The sequence below is a fragment of the Capricornis sumatraensis genome, chromosome 12 (assembly GCF_032405125.1).
Source record: "Capricornis sumatraensis isolate serow.1 chromosome 12, serow.2, whole genome shotgun sequence".
NCBI lineage: Eukaryota > Metazoa > Chordata > Mammalia > Artiodactyla > Bovidae > Capricornis > Capricornis sumatraensis.
The window spans coordinates 84,168,230-84,186,598 of record NC_091080.1 but is presented as its reverse complement, the minus strand read 5'-3'; the positions used below and the strand labels follow the sequence as shown (position 1 = coordinate 84,186,598).

The window sequence follows — 18,369 nt, the reverse complement described above, 5'->3', positions numbered from 1 at the left end:
TGGGAAGGAAGTAGGCTTCCAGTATCGCCTCCACCCGGACGGCCTCTGGTTTCTCCGCTGAGGGCATGAAGCCGGGCCAGAACACCAGGCAACCCAGCCGGAGCCTAACTGCCCAGCCCACCTGGCGGCAGCCCCGGGAGCACCTGAGCATCGAACCTGGGGCTCACAGGGGGTGGCGGGCGGGGGGAGCTGGGGCTGAGGCGGGGGCGGTGGCCGCTGGCCCCCACGGGGCAGAAACTGCCAAGGTTCTGGCAACGGGGATGGAAGATCGATCCCCGCCACCACACACAAAACCTCCTGCAACCCTCGAGTCCCTGCCGCCCCCAGCCTCCTCAAGGAGGTACCCAAGGGTGCCGTCTAGGGGGACACAACCAGGATGGCGGCGGCCGGTACTCACAAAGCCCACTGGAGCCGGTGCTGGTGAACATGGTCCCGGCGCCGGACTCAAAGCCCCCGCGGGGGACAGGGGGAGGGGAAGCGGAGACTGAAGGGGGGGGCGGTGTGGAGAAAACCCTGCGACCGCGCAGGCGCACTCCGGGCGGAGCGACGAATCCGGCAACCCGACTCCACACCGGAGGCCGCGAGAGAACAACGCATGCGCGGCTCGTCCGTTTTTGTGTTGTTTTTTTTTTTCCCCAGCCCGCGCCCCCGCCTCACCTACTTCCTGCCGCGAAAGGGAAGTGCGTCGGAAGTGAAAGGGGTCCGCCTCTTCGGATTTTTCCGACGGCCGCGGGAGCCTTGGGAAAGGAGTGGGGATGGCGTGTGGGAGGAGTGGATGTGACTGGGGAGACCGCAGTAGTACTTTAGCGCCGCCCCTCGCCCCGAGGAGTCACCAAAGCAACATATGCCTCCGGAATGCCGGCGCGGGGGACATTTCCTCTCGACCTCTAACCCCTCTCCCCCGTGACGGGGCGCCAGGCGCGTTCCGCGCGTGCTCAGGCCTTTCTGGGCCGTCGCGGAGCCGGCTCCCCGGCTGACTGTTGACACGACCGCCTCGCGTTCCGGTGTCCGGCCGGGTGCTGAAGAGGCAGCTTCTCGGATGGAAGAGGACCCGGAGCTGGAAGGCCGTCCTTGTCGCGGGGAGCAGGGCGGTCCAGCTGTCCCCTCCCCCTTTTCCCGTGTCGGTCTTTGGCGAAATCCCCACAAAAAGCGCTGAGTGCCGTGGTCCCTGGACCCTCAACCCCTCCCCGCCGTGGTGGCCCGTGTCGTGTCACCAGACGCGGTGAGTCTGTGGCGGAGCGAACCGGCTCCCTAGACTTCTGTCATGGAGTCCTTAAACGGGCGCTTGCCATTAAAAAAAATTTTTTCCCCTTGCGAAATTTTTACTCCTTAGTAAAGCAAATTTACTTTTCTTTTAAAGGGAGGTTGAGCTTGAAAACTCTAATGTTATGCGGTCGTTAAAGAGGACATCCCTGATAGCTCGTCTGGTAAAGAATCCGCCCGCAAACTGGGAGACCCGGGTTGGATTCCTGGGTCGGGAAGATCCCCTGGAGGAGGGCATGGGAACTCGCTCAAGTTTTCTTGCCTGGAGGATTCCATGGACAGAGAACCTGGCGGGCTACAGTTCATGGGCTCGCAAAGAGTCGGACACGACTGCGTGAGCAAGCATGCACACAGATCTTAAAGAACACATGGGCAGGATTTGGATACCTGATGCGAAGAACCGACTCATTGGAGAAGACCCTGACACTGGGAAAGATTGAAGGCAGGAGGAGAAGGGGACGACAGAGGATGAGTTGTTTGGATGGCATCACCGACTTAATGGACATGTTTTTATTGAGTCGCTCAGTCCTATCTGATTCTTTCTGACCCCATGGACTGCTGCAGGCCAGGGTTCCATGTCCTTCACTATTTCTCCCAGAGTTTACTCAAACTCATGTCCATGAAAAGAAAGGATATACCCGTCTGAATGCAAAGTTCCAAAGAATAGCAAGGAGAGAGAAAGCCTTTGTAAGTGAACAATGGACATGAGTTTGAGCAAACTCCAGGAGATGGTGAAGGACAGGGAAGCCTGGCATGCTGCACTCCATTGGGTTGGAAAGAGTCAGACACGACTTAGCGACTAAACAACAAGGGAACTACATTATTTATTATAGTTACTTCCAACAGCCTATTTAGGTGAAGAGTATTATTTCAGTACAGTGAAATAATTCTGGCAAAAGCAACAAAGTGTAACAGAACATTTGAGATTTCTTTTGACAGAATTAGAACATCTTTAAATTTGATCAAAAATTTTAAAGTATTTCAGATTAGTACCATCTCTAATTTCTGGTCTGAAGTTGGCTCGGTTGTGTCCAACTCTTTGCGACCCCATGGACTGTAGCCCCCCAGGCTCTTCTGTCCACGGAATTCTCCAGTGAAGAATACTGGAATGGGTAGCCATTTCCTTCTCCAGGGGAATCTTCCCAACCCAGGGATTGAACCCACATCTCCTGCATTGCAGACAGATTACTGTCTGAACCACCTGTGCTGCGCCTGTTTTAGTTTGGGTTTCCCAAAAGCAAACTCTGAGCCAAAGTTTCAAATTCAGTTTCAAGTTTGTCTGGCAGTAGTCAGTACTCTTGCCTGGAAACTCCTATGGACGGAGGAGCCTGGTGGGCTGAAGTCCATGGGGTCTTGAAGATTCAGACACGACTGAGCGACTTCACTTTCACTTTTCACTTTCATGCATTGGAGAAGGAAATGGCAACCCACTCCAGTATTCTTGCCTGGAGAATCCCAGGGTCAGGGGAGCCTGGTGGGCTGCCATCTGTGGGGTCGCACAGAGTCAGACACGACTGAAGCGACTTAGCAGCAGCAGTCCAGAAAAAGGACCACTCTTTTTTGAAAAAGAGAATGGGAAGGAAAGGATGGAAGCCAATAGAGATGAATCATCAAACGAATCAGCACTGTAGGCAGCTGAGCCTGGCTTCAGAAGGGGAGGGAGCTGGGGTATTTATCCACTGACTCCTGTCAGTCACTCAGAGGTACCCCCCCACCCAGCAGTGCAGTTCCCCAGCACTTCCACCCCAGTGTGAGTGGGCAGAGGCTCTGGTGGCAGAGCAAGGACTGTGGTTGGGAAGGGTGACCTTAGGTGTTAAACCTTAGGTTAGGGTACGGACATGACGGTACCAACCCACCTCTGGCTTTCCTGTTTGTGCAGCACAGTGGTAAGAAGGCTGTGCTGAGAAAATTACATATGGAAATCAGGGTGGGTTTGTTTTTTTTTAAACAGAAGTGATGGGTTGATTTGCATCCCCAAGTCTTCCTCCAGTACCCAATTTAGAAGTCCACCTCATTACTCTATAGAGTTTTTTTTTCATTTTCTTTCTTTTTCCCTTCCTTTCTTTCTTCCTCTTCCTCTTTCTGTCTCCCTCCCTCCCTTCCTTCTTTCCTTTCTTCCTCTCTTCTCTGTTTTCTGTCACATAGCAAAGGCTGTAGTCTCCAGAATTTGAGTTCTAGAGACGGATCATAGGCCCTAACATGTGGTGGGGTGTCAGAACGGGAAATCAGTTTTCTGTCAAACTTCATCACTACCACTCAATGCATAGGGAAGTATTTTAAAGCAACTCATATGGAGCCTGATTGTGAGACAGTCGAATGTCCTCATCTTCACTCTGACCATATGCTCTTTCTGGGAGGCCAAGCGAAGGTTCCTTATCTTTCCCATGTCACAAACATAACCTGGTCTGCTGGTACCACATGTTCTCAACCTCCATTAGTTATTTTTCTGCTGTGCATTCAATTTTCTATACCTCCTGTATGGCATCACTTCTGATCTTCTGACTTCTCTTCTATTTACGGGGGAATGCTAGAGTTGTTGCTGTTTAGTCAGTCATGTAGGACTTTTTTGGGTCCCCGTGGACTGTAGCCCACCAGGCTCCTCTATCCATGGGATTTCTCAGGCAAGAATACTAGAGTGGGTTGCCATTTACTTCTCCAGGGGATCTTCCCAACCCAGGGATCAAACCCTCGTCTCCTGCATTGCAGGTGGATTATTTAACCACTGAGCCACGAGGGAAGCTTGTCTCCTAGTATAGTCATGTCCAGACACCCACAGATCAAAATATGTATTAATTTCTTACACATTTCTTTCCTTTGTTTCATTGCATAAAAATAATGGTGTTATATTGATTATTAAAATTATGCATAGCATATTTTCCTGAGTTTCATTTAGGGTATTAGAATTACAGAATATTTGTTATAAAAGGGAGAATTGGATCTCCTAGAATTGAGAGCCATTAGACTATATTGTATATGCCATGCATACATTTGACAGACTGTAATTGGGTGGGCTTCCCACGTGGCACTAGTGGTAAAGAACCCACCTGCCAATGCAGGAGATGTAAGAGATGCAGGTTCGATCCCTCGGCCAGGAAGATCCCCTGGAGGAGGAAATGTCAACCCACTCCAATATTCTTGCCTGGAGAATCCCATGGAAGGAGGAGCCTGGTGGGCTACAGTCCAGTCGCAAAGAGTTGGACATGACTGAAGCGACTTAGCATGTACAGTTGGGTTCTGGATGGCCTAATGTGAATAAAGACCACGCAGTCTTACGGCATCTTCAAAATATACATATCAGGTGTAAAAGACAATTTCTTGTGGCTTGTTTTTAGGTATATGACATAAAAGGAGACACAGAAGCTCTTTATAGCCATACATATTCCATAACACTAACTGTTGGTTAGAATATTTGTAATTTATATTGTTCACAAATAGGATATTCTGTCCCTTCCCTTCCCTTCTGACTGTAATTTTGATCAAGTGGACGAGGTCTTGCTCATAGTACGGGAGGAGTAATACAAGTAGAATGGACACCTAACTTCCTATTGCAGGGTTGTCAACACCACACCTTCATTTCCTAGCCCGTCTGTGTTGTTTAAACAAATTGAATATTCCTTATTCAAAGAGGCTATTGGATGTAGTGCTGTTAGTTCATGTTCTCCCGAAAGCCAACCTTGAGATAATTTCGGTGCAAATCCCACCCCTCCATTTTAGAGGTGACTCTAGGAAGCATGGTAAGGACCTAGGGAAGTGAGGGGAAGAGAGTGGTCAATAATGAGTGGGTTACAGCTGTGAGCACTTGGAAGTGAGTCCTACTAGAGACCTTCTAAGAGCCTGAGCAGAATGCATCTCACAACTATCTCACCAGCAGGCAAGGAAGCCGAGCTATTTCCATACCAACTCCCTTTCTCATTGGATAAGGGTTGCTCCTGAGGGTTGTAACACCCCGCTGTGCTTTCAGCCTTACTCTTGCACGCAGAGAAAGCCCTCGGACAGAGAAACACAGGTACTTTTACAATTGTCCCCTGGAGATCTAGGTGACCTTCAACATGGGCAAAGAGGCTATGGTTGGGACAATAGCAGCATCTGCCAAAAATGGAAAGAAGGTATTGAGGCCAAATGATCAATTCCCCTTATCCCCTTACCGCAGGCCACAGGGCAGGACGTTTTTACTGGGCCAGCATTTTCCTCCCCTTGATGGAGATGGCTGAGGATTCATACCACATGACTTATCCTGGCCCATGATGTTAGCTGTCCTGGATCCTTGTCGGTGCAGGCTGGATTTCAGGGCATCATCAGAACAGGACAGACATGCCAAACTTCATAATCTCATGCCCTGCCCACAATATGTCCTCTTAGGAATCTGCCCAGTCGCCTCCTGTCCATTTGGACCAGACTAACGACCAAGATCTACATCCCCTGGGGTTGTATCAACAGAAGTGGGAGCTTGTCTCTCACTGGCTTACTCAGAGATGTGAGGGTCATTATTGGCTCAGAGGTTTAATTTTGCTGTGCATCTCATGGCCAGGTCATGCTGACCAGTGATAGCATGTTGATTTGATATGTTCAAAATAATGTCCTAAAACAAGATATATTCTTTTACGATCTTCCCTGGCAGTCCATTGTTTAAGACTCTGTGCTTCTACTGCAGAGGTTGAGAGGGCGCAGGTTCGAGCCCTGGTCAGGGAACTAAGATTCTGCATGTTTCATGGTGCCGCCAGAACACATATTCGTTTAGTTTTGTAATTCTTTTCCCAAGTGGAGATAATCATAATGATTTTGTGCAGGAAACACCTTATCACTCTTATTTCCATTACTAGTAATATTTATTATTGTAAATCTATAGAAATACCATAGAGATATGCATACTTAGGAGTATCATTACCATAGCAGCTGGTTTAAAGAGGAAAAAAAGAACAGATGGAAATATTTCCTAAATTTTAGGAAATAAGCTGGAAAACAAGTATTAAAGACTGACCGTCATATGTCACTTTACTTTGCTTATTGACTTTATCTTTTCTATTTTTATTATGGAAAACTAAATTCAGGACTCTCTTTACCTACATCTTTAGTTCTCTCCCTGTTTTGAGTTGAATTGTGTCACCACCACCCCCCCAAAAAAATGTCTGTTGAATTCCTAACCCCAGTATCTGAGGGTTTGCTCTTATTTGCAAAAAGAGTAATTGCAGGTATAATGAGTTAAGATGATGTCGTAATGGAGTCAAGTGAGACCAAAGTGGAACACGATTGATGTCCTCATGAGAAGATGTCCCAGACAGACACAGGGACAACGCCATGTGACCACAGAGGCAGAGATTGAAGTGCCTGTATCTCTAAGCCAAGGAACACCTAATATTTCTGAGAAAACCCCAGAAAACGGAAAAAGCAAGGGAGGATTCTTCCCTCTAGGTTTCAGGAGAGCACAGCCCCCAGAAGTGTGAGATAATACGTTTCTGTTGTTTTAAGTCGACTAGCTTGTGTGCTTTTTTTATGGCATTTCCAGGCAGCACTCATCTTTTCCCTTTAATTCGTATTTTAAAATTTCTTATTCTGTCTGCTATTCACCTGTTACCCCTTTCCTCTTAATTTCCACTTACATAAAAGCTGACATTTGACTTCTCCCCAGCAACCACAGGGCCAAGCTCACCATGCTCTTTCTAGCAATGCCTTAGTCTCAAAGGTGACAATATGTCTGCTCTCGTATGTCGTATGTCTGATGACAAGATCATGAACCCAAAACTTCACTGGTAAAATATTTCTTCCCTTGATGCTCACCAAATCTGCCGTGAGTTAAGACCGTTGTTTTCTTTCTTTTTTTGGCCGTACCACACAGCAAGTGAAATTTCCCTGACCAGGGATCGAACCCTTGCCTCCTGTAGTGGAAGCATGGAGTCTTGACCACTGGACCACCAGGGAAGTCCCAAGGCTGTTGTTTTCTGATCTGACCAGCATCAAGGAGAAATAACCATTCTTTCACTCACCTGGCTTCATCACCTGTTCACCTGGCACCCACTCTTCCCACAGCCATGGCTCGCCTTGACCTCCCTCTGCATTTGAACCTGTGGTCCCGTCAGTAGGACCAGTTCTGATGTAGGGTAAGAGGAATTTGAGAAGTTCCAGTCCCCTGCTCTGTGAGGGTGGCTGGATTCCATCCCCTTGAGAGTGGAATTCCTCTGTGAAGGTGAGTACGCACTAATGCACTCACCGGTGATTGCCTGTCTCCCCTCCTCCACTGCGAGCAGGGCCTGTCTTTAATCTTTTTATCACCTTGGCACAGTGATTGACACAGTAAATCTTCAATATCCGTATTTATTTATTGAATGATGTGAATGAGCCATGCTGAGTGCTCCCCCCCAGCTCTACGTCGGGTGGGCTTCAGCTTTTCCTGAGGTCAGTGTCTGTCTCGAGCACATGCCTTGTGCCCCCAGACTTCCCACCCTTATGGTTGTCCTTCGCTGACCCCTTCTGTGATGGTGAATTTCATGTGTCAACTTGGCTAGCCCACAGTACTCAGACATGTGGTCAGACACATCTGCAGTTACCATGAAGGCATTTTTTAAAATGAGATTAGCATTTAAATCAGTAGACATTGAGTAAAGCAGATTGCCATGGCTCTGAATTGAATGTTTTCATCCCTCTGCCAAGTTCCTATGTTGAAGCGTTAATCCCCAGTGTGATGGGGTTTGGATGTGCAGGTTCTGGGAGGTAATTAGGTCATAGGGTAGAGCTGGTGTCCCTGTAAGAAGACATCGGAGAGTGTGACCTCTCTCTGCCATGTGAGGATGCAGCCAGAAGGTGTCAGTTTGTAAACCAAGAAGAGGGGCCCCACCTGAAGCCAAATTGGCCAGCACCTGGGTCTGGGACCTCTTAGCCCCCAGAACTGTGAGAAATATATCGTTTAAGCCACCCAATCGTGGCATTTTCGTTGTAGCAGCCTATGTAGACTGAGACAACCCCCCATTGTGATGCAGGTGGGGGTGGGGGGCGCGCTCTTGCGAATAGTCCGAGGCCCTAAAAAAGACTGACTTCCTCTAAAGAAGAGGAAATTCTGTTAGCAGATGTCTTCAGACTGGAACTGCAGCAGCAACTGTTCCTGAATCTCCAGCCACAATCACATAAGCCAGTTCCTTATAATGAATCTCTCTTTGGCCAGATAAAGAGAGAGATGAGAGAGAGAGAGAGATGATAGATATCTATGGGGAGACAGAGAAATGTGTAGATGCAGAGAGATATAGTTACACATCCTACTGGTTCCGTATGTCTGGAGAACCCTGATCAATACACCATCCCACCTGCTTCTAAGGACCAGTGGCCTTTCTGGGAATACTGGGCTCACTGGCTCCCTTGCTGACAGATGGGCCCTGTGTGCTCAGCTCTCTAAGCAGAGTGTGTATGTGCAGTCCACACACTCCGCGATCAGTGACAGTCCCCTCCCCATGTGCTTTGACAGGCACACTCGTTGCCAGCTGGCCTGTTCCCCAGGTGTGTGCAGCCTGTCAAGATTTGCCCTAAGCCTTTCACGGACTCACTCAAACCTGGTTCTGTGACTTCAGACTTCAGTATTCGTTGTGGTTTTTTTTCTGTTTTATGATGATTTTACATTCTGGGGAAAGATTGATTCTTGGAAAGACTGTTCCTCTCAGGACTAGGGATTCCCAGAGATGGTGAGCAACTTGCCTGGGAGCATGACTTTCACAGGCAAACCAAACCGGCCAAAACCTCATTCTCAGGCTCCTCCTGTGTCTAGCTCTCATGTACTGTGCTGTGCTTAGTCACTCAGTCGTGTCCGACTCTTTGTGACCCCATGGACTGCAGCCCGCCAGGCTCCTCTGTCCATGGGATTCTCCAGGCAAGAATACTGGAGTGGGTTGCCATGCCCTCCTCCAGGGGATCTTCTGAACCCAGGGGTCGAACCCAGGTCTTCCATGTTGCAGGCAGGTTCTTCACTGTCTGAGCCGCCAGGGAAGCCCGTCTAGCTCTCATACCCCAAACCGATCTTTCCCTGCCCTAACTACCCCCAGGGCCCAGCACCAGACTACTAGAGAGCACCCCAATAGCCCAGAGCCCACCCAAATTATTCAAGCCATCCAGTCCTAAACTTGCTCAAATTTGCCTACCCTTCTTGGCCCGTTCCTCCCTGTAGAAACCACAGGAAAGACTCTGGACCATTCTCTCTTCCTTTGCCTCCAGATTGGCCCTAGTTCTTCCCCTTCTGTAGCACGAGGTGCTTCCTCCCCATGGAAATTGGAAGTAGTAAACTTTTCTCCAAAGGCAGGTGTCTCCACAGCTGTCACCATACCATACTTGATTAAAACAAAGCCCTGGTCTGTTTCAAGATAAGCCCACCTCCCTGACTCCCTCCCCTCATTCCCTCCACCCCCTTCCCTCACCAGGTATGGACAAAGGATTTCCAGAGTCATTGTAAGATAAATCACATGCTAGGAGAGTCTCGGAAAATCTACTGGTAGAACTGCATCAATAAAGGCACTTAACATTCTCCTTTATATTGTCTCAATGATAATAGGTAGCTTTAGAACTGGAGGTTGGTTAAAGTGCTAAAATGAGGTGGTGGTTCTAATTTGGCAAGTATTTATATCCATATGTCTGCTGGGACTGCAGTATTTATTTATAAGGGAATTATTCAGCAGTGAGTGCCCCACCAATGGCCAAAAAGATGAAGGAATAATGACCTGGGTTTTCTGAACTAACTGATAGCAGTCTGTCCTCGTGTGCAGGCCAAGGAGGTTTTTACCTGTGCAAACATGCCAGGCGGACAGCCTGGGACTCAGGTGGACTGCCAGGGTCCAGCCCCGGTGGCTCCAGGGTGATTTGAAGGTGGGGACGGAGTCGGCGTCTTTGGAAAAATACATATTTAATCACAGATATAGAGAGATTAGAAATGGATAGTGTAGTAGGAAGATTAGTGGAGAAAAAGAGGCTGAATAACTTGGATTACGTGGAATAGCATCCATGCTCCAAATGGGAATTCAGCCAGAAAAACGGGAGCAAGAAAGAAGTGACATGGGGGAATCAGTCTTTCCGGAAACTGATCCGATTTCTTTATTTTTGGGTTTGCTTATATACCTTTTGTTACACATAGGGATGAATATAGAGTCACGCAGTCCTGACCTTTATCAAAATCAGGTGCTTCACATAAATGTATAAAAAAGGTACATCATCTTCTGGCCATGAGTGAGACCTGCTGACATTTTATGATCCTTTCTTTCTGATAACCAAAAAACTTATTTCTTCCAAGGGTGTTTTTTCTTAAACCAGGCACCACCCTCCAAATAAAGTTACATTCCTATAGGGTGAGGGTGTAGTGAGTTACAATCAAGAAAGGAATTTATTTAACCCAAGGTTAACATGATTAGTCTTAAAGGTTAATACTTATTTCTCCTATATGCTTAAAGGTTAATACTTATTTCTTCCTATATGCTAGTTATATTCATTATAAGGGTAGGGAAAATGGAGATTTAGCAGCAAACATCAGCCCAACAAATGAAAATCCTTTCACCAATGCTCCTCTTAAGATCTATTTAGTCTTAAGATATGATAAAGTTACATTTTTACATAGCAAGGACACAGTGATTTATAACAAAGTACAGTGATCTATTACAAAAGAGAAAATCCATTAACTCAAAAAGTCTAGTATTGCTAACATCAAACGACTATATTTCCTTTGCTATATTCCAAATACATTGATTAATATATTCCCAGGTGCCAAGGATACGGAGGCCTGGCGGCAATCATTGACTGAACAAGAAGAAAAAGCCCTGTGCTAATTAAGACTCTCAAAATACTCCAAAACTCTCTGTGCTGTTTATGGTTGAGAGGTAGTAAACAATCATGTGCCTAGTGGCAGGAGTATGGATAATCCTGTCACACAAACTAGTCTGTCAGCAGAGAGGTTTGACCTGAGACATCCTTGTCCCACCCAGAGCAGGGAATTAGCAGCAATTATTGACACAATAAATGAAAAACCCTTCACCAATATAATTCCTAACCAACCCACTATACTAATAATTTCTAACTCCCCAAAAGAATTTGCCTTTAGTAAGTCTAAAACATCTCGTGCCTCTCAGATTGGGAGGCTGTAAACAATCACATGTGGCTGGACAAACCTGTACAGGTGGGCTAGATAACCTTCAGAGGAGTCCATAAGCTGAAACACTCTTGTCATGCCCAAGAATTTTTATTGCCTTGGAGCTGCACGTTTACTCCCTCTCTGAGAGAAACGGTTATGGAGGAGAGCATAAAACAGACTCTGGTTTTGGGGTAAGATGCTCGGGAACAGGGGGTTTCCTGAGGCTTGATCACTCCTTTGCGTATGCCAAGCCTCCTTCCTCATGACCTTTGCCATGGGCGGAGTTCCTCACGCTGGCTCCCGGCAGTGGACCCTGCATGAGGGAGCCCTACTCCAGGGGGAAAGGAGCACCCACAGGACGGGTGGGATCCTGACTGACCTTGATCATGCCTGCAAGCGTATATCCATCTGGCTGTGCATGTGGGTGCTAAGTCGCTTCAGTTCTGTCAGACTCTGTGCGACCTATGGACTGTAGACCGCCCGGCTCCTCTGTCTAAGGGATTCTCCAGGCAAGAATACTGGAGTGGGTTGCCATGCCCTCCTCCAGGGGATCTTCCCAACCCATGTCTCTTAGCTCTCCTGCACTGGCAGGCCCACTATTGCCATTCAGAAAGCCCCATCTGGCCGAGAAGCCTTTAATAAACCACTGCCTTTGTGCTCCTATCATTTTCCGAACTAAAACATGCCCATCACTGGTTATAACCCTCATCTCTGGTGCTGATGCTCCTAATTTATTCCCTTGTAGATGCTCTGTGTAACATCCTTAAGCAGACCTGCTCCACCGGCCACCAGCTGACCAGACATCTGTTCAATATCCTCCTGCGTCCTTAGTCATTTTTGAAGTAAGTTTCGCATACACCTCAGCCTGCTCGTCCCCAGACTAAATATTTCTGTAACCTTTTCACCCTTTGGTTATTTTTATTCCTTTATTATTTCTCTCCAGTTTTCCATATTATTCTTACCCTATGGAGTTTAACTGGTACATGAAATTCTACACATAAAATAGAGGTATAAAATACTTCATATATCATGATCATGATATATTTGTGATGATAACTGACAAGGTCTAATCCCTTGCTCCAGACTTCCTAACGGAAAGGAAAGGATATTCTAACACAAATCTGCCAATCAACCCAATATAAGGAAAATAATAAGTAAATGGAATAATAAGGAAAAATGGATAATGAAACTAATCTATTTATATTTTTTAAGATAAAAGGTATCAGTAAAAAAACTTATTCTAATCAAATTCACAGCAGAACAACTGCCCCCCCAACACAACCAGTAGTTTATATGAATTCCAGCTAACTATCCATCATGCCAGATATAAAAAGGTCAGAGCTTTTTATCAACAATCTATTTAAAAGAAATTATTTGTATACTGTTGCTATACATTGAAGGCTTCCCTGGTAGTTCAGACAGCAAAGAATCTGCCTGCAACGTGAGAGACTGTGGGTTGGGCAGATTCCCTGGAGAAGGGAATGGCTACTCACTCCAGTATTCTTACTTGGAGAATTCTATGGACAGAAGCCTGGCAGGCTACAGTCCATGGAGTCGCAGAGTCAGACACGACTGAGTGACTAACACCATGCATTGCATGCTCTTTATTGTCTTAAAATGTGAACACAGATGTGTTATATACATAAAATATAAACAGGTGGTCATGTCCTCTGCTGCTAAGTCGCTTCAGTAGTGTCCGACTCTGTGCGACCCCATAGATGGCAGCCCACCAGGCTCCCCCGACCCTGGGATTCTCCAGGCAAGAGCACTGGAGTGGGTTGCCATTTCCTTCTCCAATGCATAAAAGTGAAAGGGAAGTCGCTCAGTCATGTCCAACCCTTATCGACCCCATGGACTGCAGCCTACCAGGCTCCTCCGTCCATGGGATTTTCCAGGCAAGAGTACTGGAGTGGGGTGCCATTGCCTAGCATCTGGATATATTGTAAGAGCTGAACAACCCTAGGTATCTGTTCAGCTCTAGGGGGAGCCAGGGTAGCGTAGTGCAATGGTCAAATGCTCAGAGCCAGAAGCCTGCCTTCGAATCCCATGTTACCTCTCAACTAGTGTAGACCTGGGGCTTCCTCAGTGGTGCAATGGCTGAGACACCATGCTTCCGCTGCAGGGGGCACAGGTTCAAGCCCTGGTCAGGGAAGTAAGATCCTGCTTCCCTTGGAGTGCAGCTAAAAAATAGGGGGGAAAATTGCTTGGGAAAAAGTAAACAAAAACCAGTGCAGACCTTCAGGTAGTTCTGCTCAACTCTCCACACCTCATTTTCTCATCTGTAAACAGAATGATGATGGAATAGTATCTACCTCTAGGGGTCTTCTGAGTGTTAAATAAGTTAATACATTTTTTTAAAAAGACCACTATGAACAGGTCCTCCCCATAGTCGTTTCTTGAATTATTATTATTGTCATTTTCATAATTATACTTTGAACACTGGCAAGGAGGCTGAAACAGTTCTCAAAATCGAGGCTATCTGTGCCAGAGCACTCATGAGACAGTTTGTCCCAAAAGGAGTAATTGGAAATAAAGAACCGGAACAGCATGATCACACCATCTGACGAAGGACCTGGGCATGCAGTTTCTGGCTTAGCTTCGCCAGATCCTGGTTCTCTGGGGACTTGAGCTGCTCTCCTGGAGATGTTCCCAGGGCATAAAAAAAGGGGAGAAAAGAAGAGTCATCCTCCTCCTCCTTCTGGGCTTCCCTGATAGCTCAGTTGGCAAGGAATATGCCTGCAATGCAGGAGACCCCCGTTCGATTCCTGGGTCAGGAACATCTGCTAGGTATAGGCTACTTTCTCCAGTATTCTCAGGCTTCCTCTGTGGTTCAGCTGGTAAAGAATCCGTCTGCAATATGGGAGACCGGGGTTTGATCCCTGGGTTGGGAAAATGCCCTGGAGAAAGGAAAGGCTACCCACTCCAGTATTCTGGCCTGGAGAATTCCATGGACTGTATAACCCATGGGGTCGCAAATAGTCAGACACAAGGGAGCGACTTTCACTTGACTTTCCCCTTCCTTCTTTCTCTACGATCCACCTTTGGTCTGTTCGTGGCTGCAGCATCTCTTGCTGACCTGGGGTCCAAATGAGGGCTCAAATGTCCACAGAGGCCATCACTAAAAGAAAAATCTGGCCATAAGCCATCAAGAGACACACTTAGCTTGCATCTTAGCCATGCAGTAAGTTCTCCCACCTGCACAAATAAAGATGCTTTCTTGGGACTTCCCTGGCAGTCCAGTGGTTAAAATGTGCACTTCCACTGCACGGGGCACTGGTTCGATCCCTGGTTGGGGAGCTAAGATCCTGCATGCCATGTGGCATGGCCAAAAAAAAAAAGGGAAAATTTTTAAAAGGAGAGAATGTTCCAGTGCATTTACTGTGGAGAGCAAACATTAAAAAAGATGCTCTCTCCCAGGTTTTGAGGGCATAGTCTCACTTCATTTATCTTCCATTTTTCTGCTTTTGATGGTGACCCAGATATGGAGAAGTTTGTTTTTTTTTTTTTTCCTGTGAAAAGCCAACAATACAGGTGGGATAATAACAGCCCTTAAAGTGTAAGGGGCTTCCCTGGGGGCTCAGTCAGTAAACAATCCGCCTGCAGTGTGGGAGATCTGGGTTCATTCCCTGGGTTGGGAAGATCCCTTGGAGGAGGGCATGACAACGTGCTCCAGTATTCTTGCTGGAGAATCCCCATGGACAGAGGAGCCTGGCGGGCTACAGTCCATGGGGTCGCAAAGAGTTAGACACTGAGTGACGAAGCACAGCAAAGTGGAAGGATCAAGAGGGCATGGCAGAGACTGTGTTGAAGGGATCAGCACACACCTTGTCTGAAGAGCTGAGCCACTCTGAGCCCCATGGGGAAATGCCAGGAGGGGTTGGGCCAGGGGAGATACAGTAATGCAACCCAGAGTTTTGGGCTTTGATGAAGAATTCTCCAGCTATTAAATGTTGGCTCACACTGATCTCCGTGGCCCAATCCAAATGATGCCACAGGAAGGCCTGCAGCTGTTGAAAATTCATGGTGTCTGCTGCATAGCCCCCATTAACATTGTCAGTTTGGTCACAGCACCAGCGGTGATCTGAGGATCGTGCCGCACGGTGGCCTGGGTCCCAACCACAGCCAGCAAGGAGCCTCGATTCCTCTGAGCAGAGGGTCTCTAAGACGCTGATTCTCAGACGCGTGTGCACAAAACCACCGATATGCTTAGGTGGTTCGTTATGTAAGATTTTGAAGGCAGGCCCAAGGATTTGCATTTTTAAGAGAACCAAATATTTTTCAATAGACCTTATTTTTTAGAAAAGCTTTAGATTCACAGGGGGAAAAAAAAGAGAAGATAGTACAAAGAGTTCCCGTAAGACCTACACCCGGTTTCTCTTAGTAGCATCTTACATTACTGGAACATTCGTCCCAATCAGCAAACCAATACTGACACATTATGATGAACGAAAGGCCATACGTTATTCAGATTTCCTTTTTATCTGCCATCCTTTTCTGTCCCGGAGCCTGTCCAGGATAGCACAACACATTTAATTGTCACGTTTCTTTAGGCTCTTCTTGGCTGTGGCAGCTTTTCAGACTTTCCCTGTTTCCCTGACCTTGACTCTTTTGAGGAGTATCGGTCAGGCGGTTTGTAGAACTTTATTAGAACTTGTTGGATGTTTTTCTCACGCTAAGATTGAGGTTATGGATTGCCGGGGGGAAGATTCAAGAGTAGAATGCCGTTTCCATCACTTCATAGCAAGCGTGCATACTGTCAGGCTGGCTCCTCACTGTTTGTGTTGACCTTGATCAGCAGGCTGAGGCGGTGTGAGTCGGGTTTCCCTACTGTCAGATTATCTCTTTCTCTCTCACAGACACGCACTCCTTTTCATACTGCCCTCTTTGAAAGGAAGCCACCATGTGCAATGCACACTTGAGGGTGAAATGAGGCTCCATATCTTTAAGGACAGAAGCCCCGCGTGAATTATTTGGAATTCTTCTGCATAGATTTTCCTCTTCTCCCCTGTTCATTTACTCAACCATGTATTTACATCAGTATGGACTCATGGATATTTATTTCATATTCTGGGTTATAACCCAGTACCACTTTATTGCTCAAACAGTCCCAGCGTTGGCCACCGGGAGCTCTTTCTTCAGGCTCTTGTATCCCTTTGAGTACCCCTTCCCCCTCCCATGTGGGTTGTGAGTCCTTATTTTTTAGCAGAATCCCCAAGTGATTCCCATGCAGGTGGTCCAAGGGCCTCAATGGGAGAAGTGTGGCTCAGGTATGCCGTGAGCTCTGGCTACAGAATCCCAGCCACTAACTGATCCCTTCAGCAACAGGGTGAGGGGTGACCCCCCTGTCCATCTTATCCATTCAGCAAAGACACTGACTGTCACCACCCAGCCTCCTCCTGTGACCCAACCAGGCTGGTTTGCCCGATGCAGAGCAAGTAAAATGCTGAGATGGCAAGGCAAAGCGAGGGTCTGTTCGCAAGGCAGCTCAGCTAGGAAACAAGCCTCAAATCTGCCTCCCTAAAGGGAAGGGGGCCTGGGGTGTTCATGAGATAAGGAATAAAGAAGCAGGGCGAGGGGATTCCTTGGGAGTCCAGTGGTTGGGACCCCACGCATTCACTGTCGGGTTCACCTTTTTTGCCTGGGTTCAGATAAGTTGGGGAACTAAAATCCCACAAGCCATGTGGCAAAAGAGAGTGAGAGAAGATCTTTTAAAAAAAAAAGGCAGCAGCAGGATGGGCTTAGACACGGGGAGTATGGGGGGCAGGTGATTGGGAAAAGGTGTGGGATCATTAGTCTGCACAGGTGTAACCAGCCAGCAGGCCTCCACGTGTTTGAAAGATCACTCGTGCCTGCCCAGCTGGACGCTCAGTGGTCCTAGCTGGCCTTCACCAGCTCAGCTCAAGCTAGACACCGCTGACTCCAAGTTTCTGGGAAAGAACTCTGGTAAACATCTTATTGTTTAGACTAAGTACAGCTGGGAGGCCTTGCAAGTCTTAAAAAGGCCTTGATTAGTGATGGCAGGTGAGATGATTCGACTCCTAACCCAGGGTGTCATTCTCTGCCTGGCGCTCTGCTGGGTCTCGGCGTGCAGAATTCACCCAGAAATTCAGGCTTGACTGAGCAACTTTCACTTTCGCTGGGGAACAAAGATCCCATATGCCCTGTGGTGTGGCCAAAAAAAAATTACAAATCCATTAAAACATAAAATGGGCCATAGAAATTTTTATAGATGGGGTGGAGGTAGGCATGTTTGACATCCCTTCACCTATAATATTTTTAATTTTGTGAATGAAACTGGAGACCAGGTGAATCCTTACTTAGAGCAAAGAGTTTGAGTTCAAACATGGGGTCTGAAAGGGCATAAAAGGTTTGAGATAGTGGTGTGGCAGTTTGAATCTAGTCAGGAGACAAAACTCACAGCAATAATTTGAGAAGAGAGAGCTAAATATAAAGAATGGTTAACTGCATTAAAGTTAAAGAGAAGGCCAAGATATCTTAGAGGAGGCACTTACGACCTCTCAGACTGGGAAAGCAAAGGCAGATGGGTGGGGAATTACTGAAAACCTCACACATCAGAGGAGTGGTCCCGTGGGACCAGGACCTAGCCCTATGAGGAGGGGGTGCTGGCGGGCTGGTGATGGTCGGGGAGCAATGACACCCTCTCTGTAAGCGCTGGAGTAACTGGAAACAGGATTCAACTGCTGTACAGGAAAGCACAGCCCCTGCCAGTGAAGGAGGCATTGTTGGGATGTTGCTCTGAAGAACCGCAAGCAGAAAGGAGGTCTCAAGTCCCTGCCTCTTCCTGCAGGCTTGCAGCCTTCTTGTTGCACCCCTAATCACTAGAGCCCAGTGTGTGGTTTGCAGAGGCTTCTCCCAGTAGCATGAAGCCAAGTAGAGAAGCTCGGGTTTGGAGCTGAGAGGCAATGACTGTCACAAGGAAGTCGCCCCTCCACTGCATGAGCGACATTTAGTGCCTATACACATATGCGAGTCTGTACGCTGGCTACATTTCTTTCCTC

General features: G+C 47.4%; 1 protein-coding gene across 3 annotated transcripts in view; it reads right to left on the bottom strand.

The window, feature by feature from the left end:
• The window catches only part of UBAC2 (UBA domain containing 2), a 170,482-nt gene extending 170,018 nt beyond the window's left edge, over positions 1-464 (bottom strand). For all 3 annotated transcript variants that reach the window (XM_068984480.1, XM_068984481.1, XM_068984482.1), the window contains exon 1: positions 398-464. In XM_068984480.1, the coding sequence (XP_068840581.1) occupies positions 398-428 (31 nt within the window). In that variant the 5' untranslated portion in view covers positions 429-464. The remainder of the gene's footprint in view (positions 1-397) is intronic.
• Positions 465-18,369: the final 17,905 nt, after the last annotated feature.